This window comes from Herpailurus yagouaroundi, unplaced genomic scaffold (assembly GCF_014898765.1).
Source record: "Herpailurus yagouaroundi ecotype Mexico unplaced genomic scaffold, PumYag 196, whole genome shotgun sequence".
In the NCBI taxonomy this organism is placed as follows: Eukaryota; Metazoa; Chordata; class Mammalia; order Carnivora; family Felidae; genus Herpailurus; species Herpailurus yagouaroundi.
The window spans coordinates 29,939,935-29,952,656 of NW_024412427.1; the positions used below are offsets into that span (position 1 = coordinate 29,939,935).

General features: G+C 51.1%; 1 protein-coding gene across 6 annotated transcripts in view; it reads right to left on the reverse strand.

The window, feature by feature from the left end:
• Positions 1-12,008: 12,008 nt before the first annotated feature.
• The window catches only part of OVOL2 (ovo like zinc finger 2), a 31,817-nt gene continuing 31,103 nt past the window's right edge, over positions 12,009-12,722 (reverse strand). For all 6 annotated transcript variants that reach the window (XM_040447785.1, XM_040447784.1, XM_040447786.1 and 3 more), the window contains one exon: positions 12,009-12,684. In XM_040447785.1, coding sequence (XP_040303719.1) covers positions 12,371-12,684 — 314 coding nt within the window. In that variant the 3' untranslated portion in view covers positions 12,009-12,370. The remainder of the gene's footprint in view (positions 12,685-12,722) is intronic.

The window sequence follows — 12,722 nt, forward strand, 5'->3', positions numbered from 1 at the left end:
AACTAATCAAGGGCCTGTAAATCACAGTGCATCTCAGTCTATAAAGTAGTATATAAATGGGGCAGATTATGAGAATATTCCCCGAAGCTAGGCATAAAGAAGTGCACAAAGAGGCGGGCCATAGAGGAAGGGAGAGGTCGCTCACTAGCCACTGGGACAGCTTACAAGGTGTTGGCACGCTCCCCTCCCACGCGGTCTTCAAATCCCAGCCAGTTGTAGGACATGAGTTGGGGAGACAGGGCCAGTGGCCTCTCCAACCACCTTCCAGCTCCAGGACCCTCTGATTTGTCACCAGGGCCATCAGCCAGCTCTCCCTCCTAGCCTGGCACCTCAGGTGTTACTGAACATGTGGAACTGAGAGGCCTCCGCCTGCTCCTGCGCCGTGTAGCTTTCTGTGCTGAACGCCCAGGAAGAGTTTGCTAATGAGGAATCCCACGTGTCCAGCATCACAGAAGGCAGCCGCCATGTGAGTGCAGTTCTACACGTATGTAACCCTGCATTCATATCTGTTCTCAAGCCCCCACTCATCTTCCCTGCTCTGCAAAGGTTCCCGGTACCCTCAGCGGTGATCTGCGTCTCGCAGCATTTGACGCAGGCCTCTGCGCCCCTGTTCACCTCGTCTACTTTCTAACCATCTCCCCTACTAGGCTACGAGCAAGGATCTGGTTTAATATGCCCTCTGCTCCACGCCTGGGTGGCTCAGTTGGCTAAGCATCCAACTCTTGACTGCGGGGCTCGGGTCATGATCACATGGTTTGTGAGTTTCAGCCTTGCATCGGGCTCCGCGCAGACAGTGCAGAGTCTGCTTGGGATTCTCTCTCTCTCTCTCTCTCTCTCTCTCTCTCTCAAAATCCATAAATAAAAACATTAAAAAAAAAGTCCTCTGCCCCAGTGCTAGCACAGCACCCGACTGGGGCAGACGACAGACAGGGCTGGTTGGCGGAGTGAACCCTGTCTCGCCCCACCCGTACACCCTCAGCACTTAACTGTTCCACATGGTGCAGTGGACTGAATGTTTGTGTCACTCCGAATTCACATGTGGAAACCTTAATCCCAGTGTGATGGTATTTGGAGGCCGGGTCTACGGGAGGTGATTAGGTCACGAGGGTGGAGACCTATGAGTGGAATAATTAGTGCCCTTCTAGGAAGAAGCCAGAGAGCCAGCTTGCCGTCTTCCCACCATGTGAGAATATGAGATCGACGGCAGTCCACAACCAGGACGCGGGCGTTCACTAGAACCTGGCCATGCCGGCACACTGATCTTGGACTTCCAGTCCCCAGAACTGTGAGGAATGAATTTCCATAGTTTATAAGCCACCCAGTCTACGGTGCGTTGTTAGAGCAGCCTGAACTAAGCCAGATGTCTCCTAGGAAGCTGAGAGCTGCCTGAAGGTTCTGTCTAGCGGCAGGGCAGGCTGAGGTTCCATGGAGGAAGTCCCCTGCAGCCACCCTCAGCCAACAGGAGAAACACAGGAGTTGGTGGATGAACAGCCCCGCCTCCTCACACCACAGGTGGGACAGCCCCGTGGAGGTCACTTGCTCACTGACACACCCCGTGTTGCCTTTCTTCTCTCCCCTATCTCACCTCCTCACCACCCTGTCACATTCCCTGGGGCCAAATAACTACTGTCTCGGGGTCTGCTTCTGGGACAGTTGGTGAGTTGGTTGATTGGATGTAGCTAAGGATGCTTAGCAGCAAAGAAAGAAATGGAAGCCAGCTTGCCCGCTGTCCCTTAGCACATGCTGCTGCTTCCGCAGTGTCTAGACTACGTTGGAGCACGTGCACAGCCAACAGCTCTGGCACAGGAAAAAGCACTTCTCAGCTGTCCCCACCATCCTGCTATTTGTCATCCCATCCATCTGCTGTCCCCACGAAACGCTCACCCACGTCAGCTAAAATGGTGCACTGGGCTTGGAATCAGTTGGGAAAATGTCAGGCCGGTGGAAGAGAGGGGGGATCCGAAATAGCAACTGTGTGGACCATGGGGACCACACAGATCTGCCCCTTCACCTGGAAGGCACTCCTGGGGAGTTGTCACGGAGAAGGGGGTGCAGGTGGGCCCTGGGAATCAGGAGGAGCGGGGGCAGGGCCCTACGTTCTTCCTCCTGGCACCCGGGTGCTCTTTGCCCCTTCCTAAGCCTGGCTTAGTGTCAGCTACTGCTTCCTGCCCCCTCTTCGGGGACACAGGGCACTCCCCAAACACAGAACTGGATCTGCTTAAAGTTGCTGTTTATTTGTAAACGTTCGGCTTACTTTTCCAATCAGCATTCCATGTAGAAGACGTGTAGGTTTCAGGCCCAAGGTCAGTGGCAGGAGGTACCGCATGGAACAGTGTGTGCCTTTATGAGCTGGGGATTGGCTGTTTTCTTCTCAGAAGAAAAGGGTCCTTCTAAAACCAAGGCTATTTTGATCGTAGAAGAGTGGCTATTTATTATATCCATTCAACACGTTCATTCATTGTTATTCATTCATTCAAGAGTTACTCATACACTTGAGTGCCTGTTACAAGCTGGGCACTGTCCTGAGCTCCGGGAAGGAAGCAGTGAGCAGAACAAAGACTATTCCCCCACCTTATGGAGATTACAGTCCGGTGGGAGAGATGGCGATAAACAAACGCATGTATGTATCAGTGTCCAGAAACTTGAAATGTGGTGAAGCAAAAGCAGAAGAGAGGAAACAGAAGGGTGCTACAGCTTGAGTGGTCAGGGAGTGTCCCAGGATCTACAGCTGGGTGACAAAGCACCTCAAGATGACTGTTGTTTTAACAACCATCATTTTATGATCTCCTGAGATTCTGTGGACTGACTGGGCCCGGCTGGGGGTTCTGCTGTTCCCCACAGGTTTTCGCTGGGGCTGCAGTCGGCTGAGGCCTCACTGAGCAGAAATATCCAAGATGCCTCACTCATGTGTCTGGCGTCTTGGCCGGGACAGCAAGGAGGCTGGGCTCTGCTGGAATGTCGGGACAGGTGGTCCCTTTCCCTGTCCAGGTGGCCTGTCCAGATGGCCCTTGCACATGGCCTCTCCAGCAGAGTGGCCAGACTTCTTCCATGGCAGCCCAGGGCTCCCCAAATTCTAAACGAGAAGCTGCCAGGCCATCTTATGGCTCGGGCCCAGAGTTGGCACAGCCTCACTCCTGACATTCTGTTGGTTCAAGTGGGTCACAGGGCCAGCATATACTCAGTGTGTGCATGCAAGGGACTGCACAGGGCAGTGGGCCCTGGGAGGCAGGGCTCACTGGGGGCCAGCCACCCAGAAGGCCTCACTGATTGTGTGACATCTGAGCAGAGACCGGCATCAAGTGGAGGAGTGATATGGTGCGATCCAAGGGCATGCAAAGGCCCTGAGACAGGAGTGTGCTTGGGGTGTGAGAGGAGAGCACAGTCCGCTGCGGCAGGAGCTGAGCAGTAAGCCATGAGGTCAAGGGGCAGCCGGGCGTCAGACCGCCTCAGCGATGCAGGCCATAGAAAAGGATTTGGGAGTTATCTCTAGTGTGACGGGAGGCCCGGGATGTGCCGAGGTACACGGTGCTCACCTGGTAACGCTGCCAGGTCCCGACTGCAGGTCAAGACTCCCTGTTCTCACTCCGACCTCCCAGGGTCACCCTATTTAAACTGCACCCTCCACCCCTCGCTCTCTCCCTGCGCCTCCTCTGATGATTTCTCCACGCACTCAGCACCGACTCCATACGTGCTATTTACTAATTTATCTTTTCCCTCTAGACTGTAAACTCGAAACAGGCCGGGATTTGGGGCTGTTCTGTCTGCAGGCCCCCCTAATGTTTGTTGTATGAATGATAAATCAGGCATGTGTAGCTCACAGGTCCGGTGGGGAGGGTGTGCCCAGTAAATACTGAACTATTGAATTAATTTGGCAACAAAACAACTTTTATAATCCCACTATGCTTATCTAGAAGTTACCTTCCAGTAAGCAATTAGCCGGGGAAAACGAAGAAGAAAGGAAGAAATCCTTCATAGCAGCCTCAATAGTGACTAAAGGTCACAGGACAGCCCCTCATTTTATGATTCTAGTGTGCTCGATAAGCCAGTTATCGAGCAATTGTGGCCTGGAAAGATCTGGATTAAGGGGGGGCGCGGGGGGGGGGGGCTATGATAGGACAAGAAGGAAAGCGATACCTGCCAGCAAGGGGAGGCAGAAAACTCCAAGTGAACACAAGTGAAGGTACAGAGCAGAGCAGTCCCCAACGTAGACCTATGGGCCATGGATGCCATGCCTACAAATGGTATGACGGCAGGCCACATGTATGAGGATGACTAAGTCACTTTGAAAAGATCAGATTGCGCTGTCTCCTGAGACGAAGAGGCACACCTACCTGAGAAAGACGTTCATTCACAGCACCCCCACCGCCTCTCACCGTGACCCCTCTTCTCCCAGGCAGCTCCTTATTCTCCACGGAGCTCCCGCACACCTCACCTTCTGCCCTGGCGTGCCCAGGGCTCTCGTCATCGCTGGAGTGTGACCGTGGCCAGCCTCCTGGATTCCTCTTTATTCCTCTCTCTCTGGTCCAGCAACACTCACGTTCCGCCTCCACCCCAGACCCGCCCACGACACCCCTCCACCTGCTCAACTTGTCCTTGTGCTCCCGAGGCACTTGGACGTCTCTGATTCCTCCTGACTCCGCTCCTCCCTGACCAGCGACTCTCGGTCACTCCATCCCGGTGAATGGCACCACGATGCTCCCTGTGGCCCAGGCCAGAAACTTTAAAGCCGGTCCTGCCTGCTCTCTTGCTTCTCATAACTAGGGTGCCATGTCATTCATTGTATAGGCTAGAACTGTCCCAGACAAACCTGGATGTGTGGTCTGTCCATCAACCCACATGCAATTCATCAGCAAACCCAGTTAGCTCTATTTTTAAGTACCCATCCGGCATCCGGCCAGCCTCCCCCGACCCTGCACTATCACCCTGGCCCAGCATTCATCCTGCCCTGCCTTGATTTTTGCAGTGGCCTCCTGACTGGTCTCCCCACTTCACCCGTGCCTCCCACCTCCAAATCTGTTCTCACAGCGGCCACAGCAAGCCCATTAAAACGTAAGTGAGATCGTGTTACTCCTCTGCTGAAAATTCTCACCGGTCTCCCAATTCATTGAGAGGAAAAGCCTAAGCCTTTACAACACGCTTGCAACTGGGGCTGCTCCCCCAGCTTCTGACCTGGTTTATCTCCCCATCTCTTCTCACTCCCACTTAAGCTACACTCATCCTCGCTCTTCAAACTAGTCAGGTTGGCTCCTGCTTCCTGGCTGTGCCCTTGCCGGTCCCTCTGCCTGGAAGGCTTCTGCCAGGTAACCACTGGGCGTGCTCACTCCCACCAGCCGCGCACCGTGCCCCTGCCCCCTATTTAAAACGCCAAAAATCTCCACCAACATCACCTATGCATCCTCATCCCAGCCCTCCTTGCCACGTGTGACAGTCCGCATTTTTTAAAAATGGCCATAGCAATGTGTATGCTCCCACAGACTCTTCTAGAAGCACTCCTCCCCTCCAAAGGGAGTCTTACTCCCCTCCCATTCGTTCAATACGGACCAACCTTAGGAACTCACTTCTACCAGATAAAATGTGGCAAAAGGGACACTGTAGGACTCCAGGGTGGGCTCTTCATAGGCAATACAGCCTTCTCTCTCTCTCTCTCTCTCTCTCTCTCTCTCTTAGGGCATTCTCCCTGGTAGCCCATCACATCAAAGGAAGCCCAAACTAGCCCACATGGAGAGACCATAAGGGGAGGCCCATGTGAGGAGGAATCAAGGCCCCAGCCACCATTCACCACCAGCTGCATGAGTGAACAAGCCTTCAGGTGGTTCATAGGCCCCAGGCTTCGAGTTTTCCAGCTCTGGCCCTGGCCATCACAGAGCAGAGAAAAGCCACCCCTTGCCCTGCTCTGTGCCCTGCCCAAATCCCTGGCCCAAGAACCCCTAAGGTTTGGCACAGTCTGTTACATGGTCAGAGCAGCTAAAACATCAAACTTGATTTTTCTGTATATTAGCTAAGACTGTGTATATGTACTTGCTTACTTCTTGTGTCTCCCCGTAAGAAAACAGGAGCTCCTAGAGGGCAGGGATTTGCGTCCGTTCTTCCCCAGCCTCAGTATCTAGAAAAGTACCTGGCACACAGCGGGCACTCGGTAAATACTTGTTGAACAAACGAATCTTTGCTAATTAAAGAAAACTGCTCCGTACTATAATTGCAACACCTTCTGCTGAGGCACGCGACCTTTTCCTGAAGAAAGCGTCTCTGGTGTGTTTTGGACCAGCTCCCTGTTAAAAAATATCTCTTGTCAGCCATCTGGAAAATGATAAAGTTGGATCTATACCTCCCACTATGCGCCAGGAAACAGTCCAAACGGATCAAAGATTTATACGTGATAAAATGAAACCATTAAAGTCCTAGAAAAAGGCACGACAGAATTCCGATGGAACCTTGGAGAGGGAAGGCCTTTCTAACGACGACTCAATCTCTAGCAGCCATAAAAGAAAAAGATGGACCGATGCAAACTGCATAAAAATCACAAAACTTTTGTTTGGCCAAGAAAAAGCAGCATGAGCAAAATCAAAAGATAAATGACAACCTGGGAGGAAAGCCAGCAACTTCCATCACAAAGAGCTAAACCTCCTGATATAAACAAACAAGCAAACGCCTAGAAATTAGACAGAGAAGGGGGCCAACAGCTCAGTAGAAACATGGCCATTCAAGGCAGTTCACAGAAAAAGGAACCACAAACGGCCCTTAACCATGTGCAAAAACATTCAACCTCTTTCTCTCACGCATAACTTTACTCATGTAAAGTAAGACCCATCACATTGGCCCAAATCCTGAACCATGGTGACCCAGGACTGGCAGGCCGATGAGGAGAGGGTTGCTCTCACATGTCACCGGTGGGACTGCAGATTTTTTCGTGTCAATCAGTGTTACGGTGGATATGACTTAGCCCCGACAAGTACATTTGTGGGAATTTATCCCATGGATAGGTTGGCACACATGTGAAATAACATACATATGAAATCACTCTCTGTAGCACCCTTCAAAGTAGCAAACCACTGGAAACAACAAAAATGCCCATCAGCAGGAGACGGGATGACCTACATTATGACACGTGCATACAACACAAGACTGGATGGCCGTAACGGAGAATGAGAACTTTGTTGTACTATTATGGGAGGACCTACCAGATGCATTATTGAAAGGAAAATGCAAGGTTCTGAACAGGATGCATGATGCTATCTACTAATTCTAAAACACCTGGAGAATAATACTAGTATTCTTGTTTGCTTATATGTGAGTGAAGAAACTCAAGACATTTACAGAAGGGGAGCCTGGCTGGTTTGGTCAGAAGAGTGTGCAATTCTTGACCTCAGGGCTGTGAATTTGGGCCCCGTGTTGGGTGTAGAGAGTATTTAAATCAATAAAAACATTTTTAAAAAGTTATACAAGAAGCTAACAGTGGTTGATGATGACAGTAGAGAGGTGGGGTGCCTGGGTGGCTCAGCTGGTTAAGCATCTGACTTCGGTTCAGGTCACGATCTCACAGTTTGCGAGTTCGAGCCCCGTATCGGGCTCTGTGCTGACAGCTCAGAGCCTGAAGTCTGCTTCGGATTCTGTGTCTCCCTCTCTCTCTGCTCCTCCTCTGCTGCTCTCTCTCTCTCTCAAAAATAAATAAACATTACAAAAATGTGTTTTAAAAAATGATGGTAGAGAGGCTTGGCAGATGAGGCAGAGGTCCGGAAGGAAGGCTGTATACATTTTTTTCAAGCTTATTTATTTTTGAGAGAGACAGATACAGCGTGAGCAGGGAAGGGGCAGAAAAGAGAGAGAGAGAGAGAAAATCCCGAGCAGGCTCTGCACTGCCTGATGCCCGCAGAGCCCAATGTGGGGCTCGAGCTTACAAAACCATGAGATCATGACCTGAGCCGAAACCAAAGCTGGACGCTTAACCGACTGAGCCACTAAGCGCCCCTCTGTGTGCGTTTTAATGTTTTTTATTTCTCCCCAAAACATGACATAATTTGCAATGAGTGATTCGCTCCTTTAGCTCCAGAAGAGTTCCCTTATCAAAAAGTAAATAGGGGTGCCTGGGTGGCTCAATCAGTTAAGCATCCAACTTCAGCTTGGGTCATGATCTCACGGTTCATGATTTTGGGCCCTGCATCAGACTCTGTGCTGACAGCTCAGAGCCTGAAGTCTGCTTCAGATCCTGTGTCTCCTCTCTCTAACCTTCCCCCACTTGCGCTCTCTCTCTCTCTCTCTCTCTCTCTCTCTCTCTCTCAAAACTAGATAATAAACATCAAAAAAACAATTTTTGCGGGGGGCACCTGGGTGGCTCAGTTGGTTGGGCGACTGACTTCAGCTCAGGTCATGATCTCACAGTTCGTGAGTTCAAGCCCCGTGTCGGGCTCTGTGCTGACAGCTCAGAGCCTGGAGCCTGCTTCAGATTCTGTGTCTCCCTCTCTCTCTGCCCCTCCCCTGCTCATGCTCTGTCTCAAAAATAAATAAAAACATTAAAAAAAATTTTAAAAACCAATTTTTTTAAAAGTAAATAATCCATGGAGAAATAGCCAGAACCTACGGATCTCAAAGTTTTTCACCCCTAATAATCCATTCCTGTGATTAAGCCCCCAGCTGCTGAGAGCAATGGCAGCTACACAGCCCAGTGGTCATGTCCTTTTCCCCCTCCCCACTAGAGATAACCCAAAGCCAATGACTGGCGCCCTGCCTCAAGGTGGGATGGCGTCTATGGTGGCATTCACCCTCCAGAGTTCCCCTGGGATCAGGTTGAGGCTAGACTCCAGCCGAGCCCACATCTTCGCCTGGTTTCTTCTGTTGTAACTTGCTTCCATCTCCTCCTTACTGGTTTCTCGTGAGAGCCTCCTCCAGGGAAATCATTTAGCCCAGAATCCCTGTCTCAGGGTCTACTTCTAGAAACTTATCCAAACCACGCCCATTAATTGATAACAGATGCCTTTCTCCAAAAGGAACCACCAATAGGCACTTCTGACCAGCAGATGCATGAGTTTCCACACTGTACTGACCTAGTACCAACCCAAAGCAAGGACTGTTGGGGAGACTTTGTACAAGTGCATATGTGGTTTCCAGTGAGGGATAGAAAATATTGACCATAACGCATGTACTGCTATCCCACTATCCATGGACCTAAGGTCCCGAGGCCCCCAGCCTGAGAACTAGTGCCCCCTAAATCGTGATCCTGGACACATTAGCTGGATTCCCCGACAACTGGCTGAGAGCAGGACACGCAGACAGGACTGGGAGGGGGAGGGGGCCAAAGGCCAAGGTGGATGTCAGCTGGCTTTGCCTGCCACAGCAGAGACTGTGAGACGTCCACCTCGTTCCATTCCCGGGTCCCAGCATATGAGGGCATATGGCCAAGAAGGAAATATGGCAAAATCCTCAACCCGGAACAGGAGTGGAAGGGCTCTGTGCCGTGTCCAGGCCAGCAGCTTCACATAGTAGGTGTGACCCTTCCAAGCCTGTTCCAGACCCGGCACCACCCACCTCAGGTCTCCTCAGCATTCAGCTCTACGTGCTGGAGACTGCTTACGGCCAACCCCTGTAACCTGAGGGCTCTTCCTGACGTGGAAACACGCCTGGCCAGTGCACAGGGCAAATTGGAAGGGCCCAGAAATGAATGCCCCCGATGCCAGCACCCTCAACTAAATCCAGAGGGATGGGGAGTTCGTGGACAAACAGTTTCCTATGTTCTCGAGGGAGGCAGCATGGAGACGTATCTGTCCTGTTTGTTTCCTAGAGATCTCCACTAGGATTAAGCTCCAGGCGCCACCACAGTAACTCCCTTTATTGGCTGTCTGCTCTTTCCTGTCACACTTCCCCACTCCCACTACAGATGCTTCCTGGGATCGCCTCCTAACCCATTGACTTGAATCTGAACCCTTGCCTCAGAATCTGCGGAGAAAGCAAACCAAGACAACCCTCCTAACAGCCCAAACCCACAGAGACCCAGTTTCACCCAGGCATTATGTTAAAAACGTCCTAGGGCACAGCAGAGCAACAAAGGAAAGAAGTCGGGTCTCTGAGTGACGGCAAGAGGAAAACCATCCACCAATCCAGGGCTGCTAAGTGAGAAATGATCTGCCTTCTTCCCTAAGCCCCAGAATTTGTAGGGAATCTTTGTTACAGCAGCTGTGCCCGTCTTAGCTAGGACAACAACCTGCCCAACATCCATTTCCTCCCTGGTCATGGCACCTGCTCTGCTGCTGGGGAACCACTTTCCTATTCCCAGACCAGAGGTATAGCTGACCCGCCCAGGGTGGACCCGAAAGCCAAATCGGACCAATCACAGACAAGAAGCACCAGCCCAAGATCTTGGGCTGAAAGACAAACCCCTCTTCTGGGCTGCTGCACTATGGGACAGAAATCCAGAGCACAGGGTGGCCATGGGCCCCCCCACTTGAAGCTACCTGAGAAAAAAGTCACCTGTGGGAAAACCAATAAAAGAGAAAAAGATGAGTGAAGATAACATGATTTAAGCACCTGGATCCAGCCACCCCTGAAGCTGGACAACCCTAGACTTATCAGCCAATACATTCTCTTTTCTGTTCAGGTCATTAAGAAAAAATTTTTTATATTTTATTTATTTTTGACAGAGAGAGAGCACAAGTGGCGGAGGGGCAGAGAGAGAAGGAGACACAGAATCCGAAGCAGGCTGCAGGCTCCGAGCTGTCAGCACAGAGCCTGACACGGGGCTCCAACTCACAAACTGTGAGACCGTACCTGAGCCAAAGTCGGACGCTTAACCGACTGAGCCACCCAGGCGCTCCTGTTCAAGTCATTTTAAACTGAGTTTCTGTCACTTGCAACCCAGAGAATTTTGTTTAATAAAAATCTGCCCCAGGCTCCTGGCTGACTCAATCAGTAGAGCCTGCAGATCTTGATCTCGGGGTCATGAGTTTAAGCCCCATGTTGGCTTATTTAAAAATTTTTAAAAATTTTTTAAAAGTTTAAAAATAAATAAAAATCTATCCCTAAAAGAGAATGTCGTGTCAGCTAGTTCACAATTCTCTGTGCCACAGGCCAGCTGCCCCTAAATAACTACTCATTTAGAGATTCCCTTATAGGAATACTCATTTTTGTTGTCAAAATTACCTAGATAAAAGCAAATCAAAAGCTTTCTAGACTCTCTCCTCTGTGTCAAGCATTAGGAAACACAACGTGATGCCAGCAATCAGTCCTGGAGCCAAGGTTGAACCCTCAGTGCTGGCAGCTCCAGGACTGGGGAGAATCTCTCTCTTGGCCACCATGGTGCCCTGAGGGTTCGGGCCCTTCCTGCTAGCCCTCCAGTCACAGAAGGACCCTGGAAACCACCTTGCCAGCCCCCTCACCCCCATGGGCTGTTGCCTGTCTTCTGCCCTACCTAGGTCTCAGGTCGGCTTTATTGTTAACCTCCTGGGCCTCTGGGGCCAGGCCTCCCAGGTGAGGAGGTACAGGTAGCCAAAGGTCACAGCACTCAGCAGTCACATGCCTCGAAAGAGACTGCTATGCCTCCCAAATGAGCAGGACGTGGGCCAGGCCAGCGAGCATTCCTCACGGTCCAGCGTTTTCCACTTCTCCCCCAGTGCCAGACTCAAGGGAAGGACAAGTGCCTGCAGCCAGCAAGTCCCAGCCCCAGAAAGCCAGAGGCATCTCCACAGTAACACCACGGCCACAAAGAGTGACCAAAGCATCCGTAAGTGCCCTGCCCCGTCCACCCCAGGAGTCTGCCCATCAGCCCTGAGGCCCCCATTTATCTGCTCTCCTACCCAGCGCTCAAGATATGCTTCTTCAAGCCCACCCACCAATACAAAATCACCCACCCAAAGTAAACTGAAGTCAAATGTCCCACAATAAGCCCTAAACAGGGAGCTAGAACTCCATGCTCTCCTGCCTTGTTTTTATAAGGGAAGTTTCACAAGAACATTTCATTCATTAAAATAATTCCTGTAAACTCTTTCAGAATAATAAAATTCCTTTTCCTTGCTTGAGTAGCATTTCAGGTGGAAGGACTTTTATTTCAAGGCACCATAAAATGATAGTCTAAGAACACCTCTGCCTCCACATGTGAAAATCGTTTAAAAAAAAAAAAAAAAAAAACAGGAAAAAAGAAAAATACCGCACGGCGATCGTGGCCATCCACGAACTTTTGTTAATGTGACTGTTCAACAGGACGTGGGTTACAGGGGGCTGGACACCACTATCATCATTGACAACCTTGGAACAGATCCCCTGCTGTGGCCCCGGGAGGGCAGAGGGATGAACTGAGCCCAGTGGGGCGGGGGACCCCTCCAAAACCAAAAATCCCCGTAAGCGTGGCAGCTCGAGCGTCTCTCCCTGCTCCTCCTCCTGCACCTCCTCACTTCTCCTCTTCCTCGCTCAGGGTGACATTCCCCTGGAGTGTGGACGTCAGCTTGGCTTGCAAAAGAGCCGCTAGTTTTTTGGATGTCTTTTTGAGAAAGGCGCTGCCCGGGTGGGCACTGTTCACGTGCAGGTACAGGTCCTCCTGGGTGGGGCCCGTGTAGCCACAATCCTCACAGACGTAGAGCTTGTCCCGGCGTTGCTTGTAGGCGTACTGTTGCTGCACCCCGTGGATTTTCTTCAGGTGGGACTCCAAGGAGCAGCGCTGGGTGAAGGCTTTGTTGCAGATGTCACATTTGTAGGGGCGAATGCCTGCAAGGTCGATGGGCAGACACATCACCAGTTGTTCA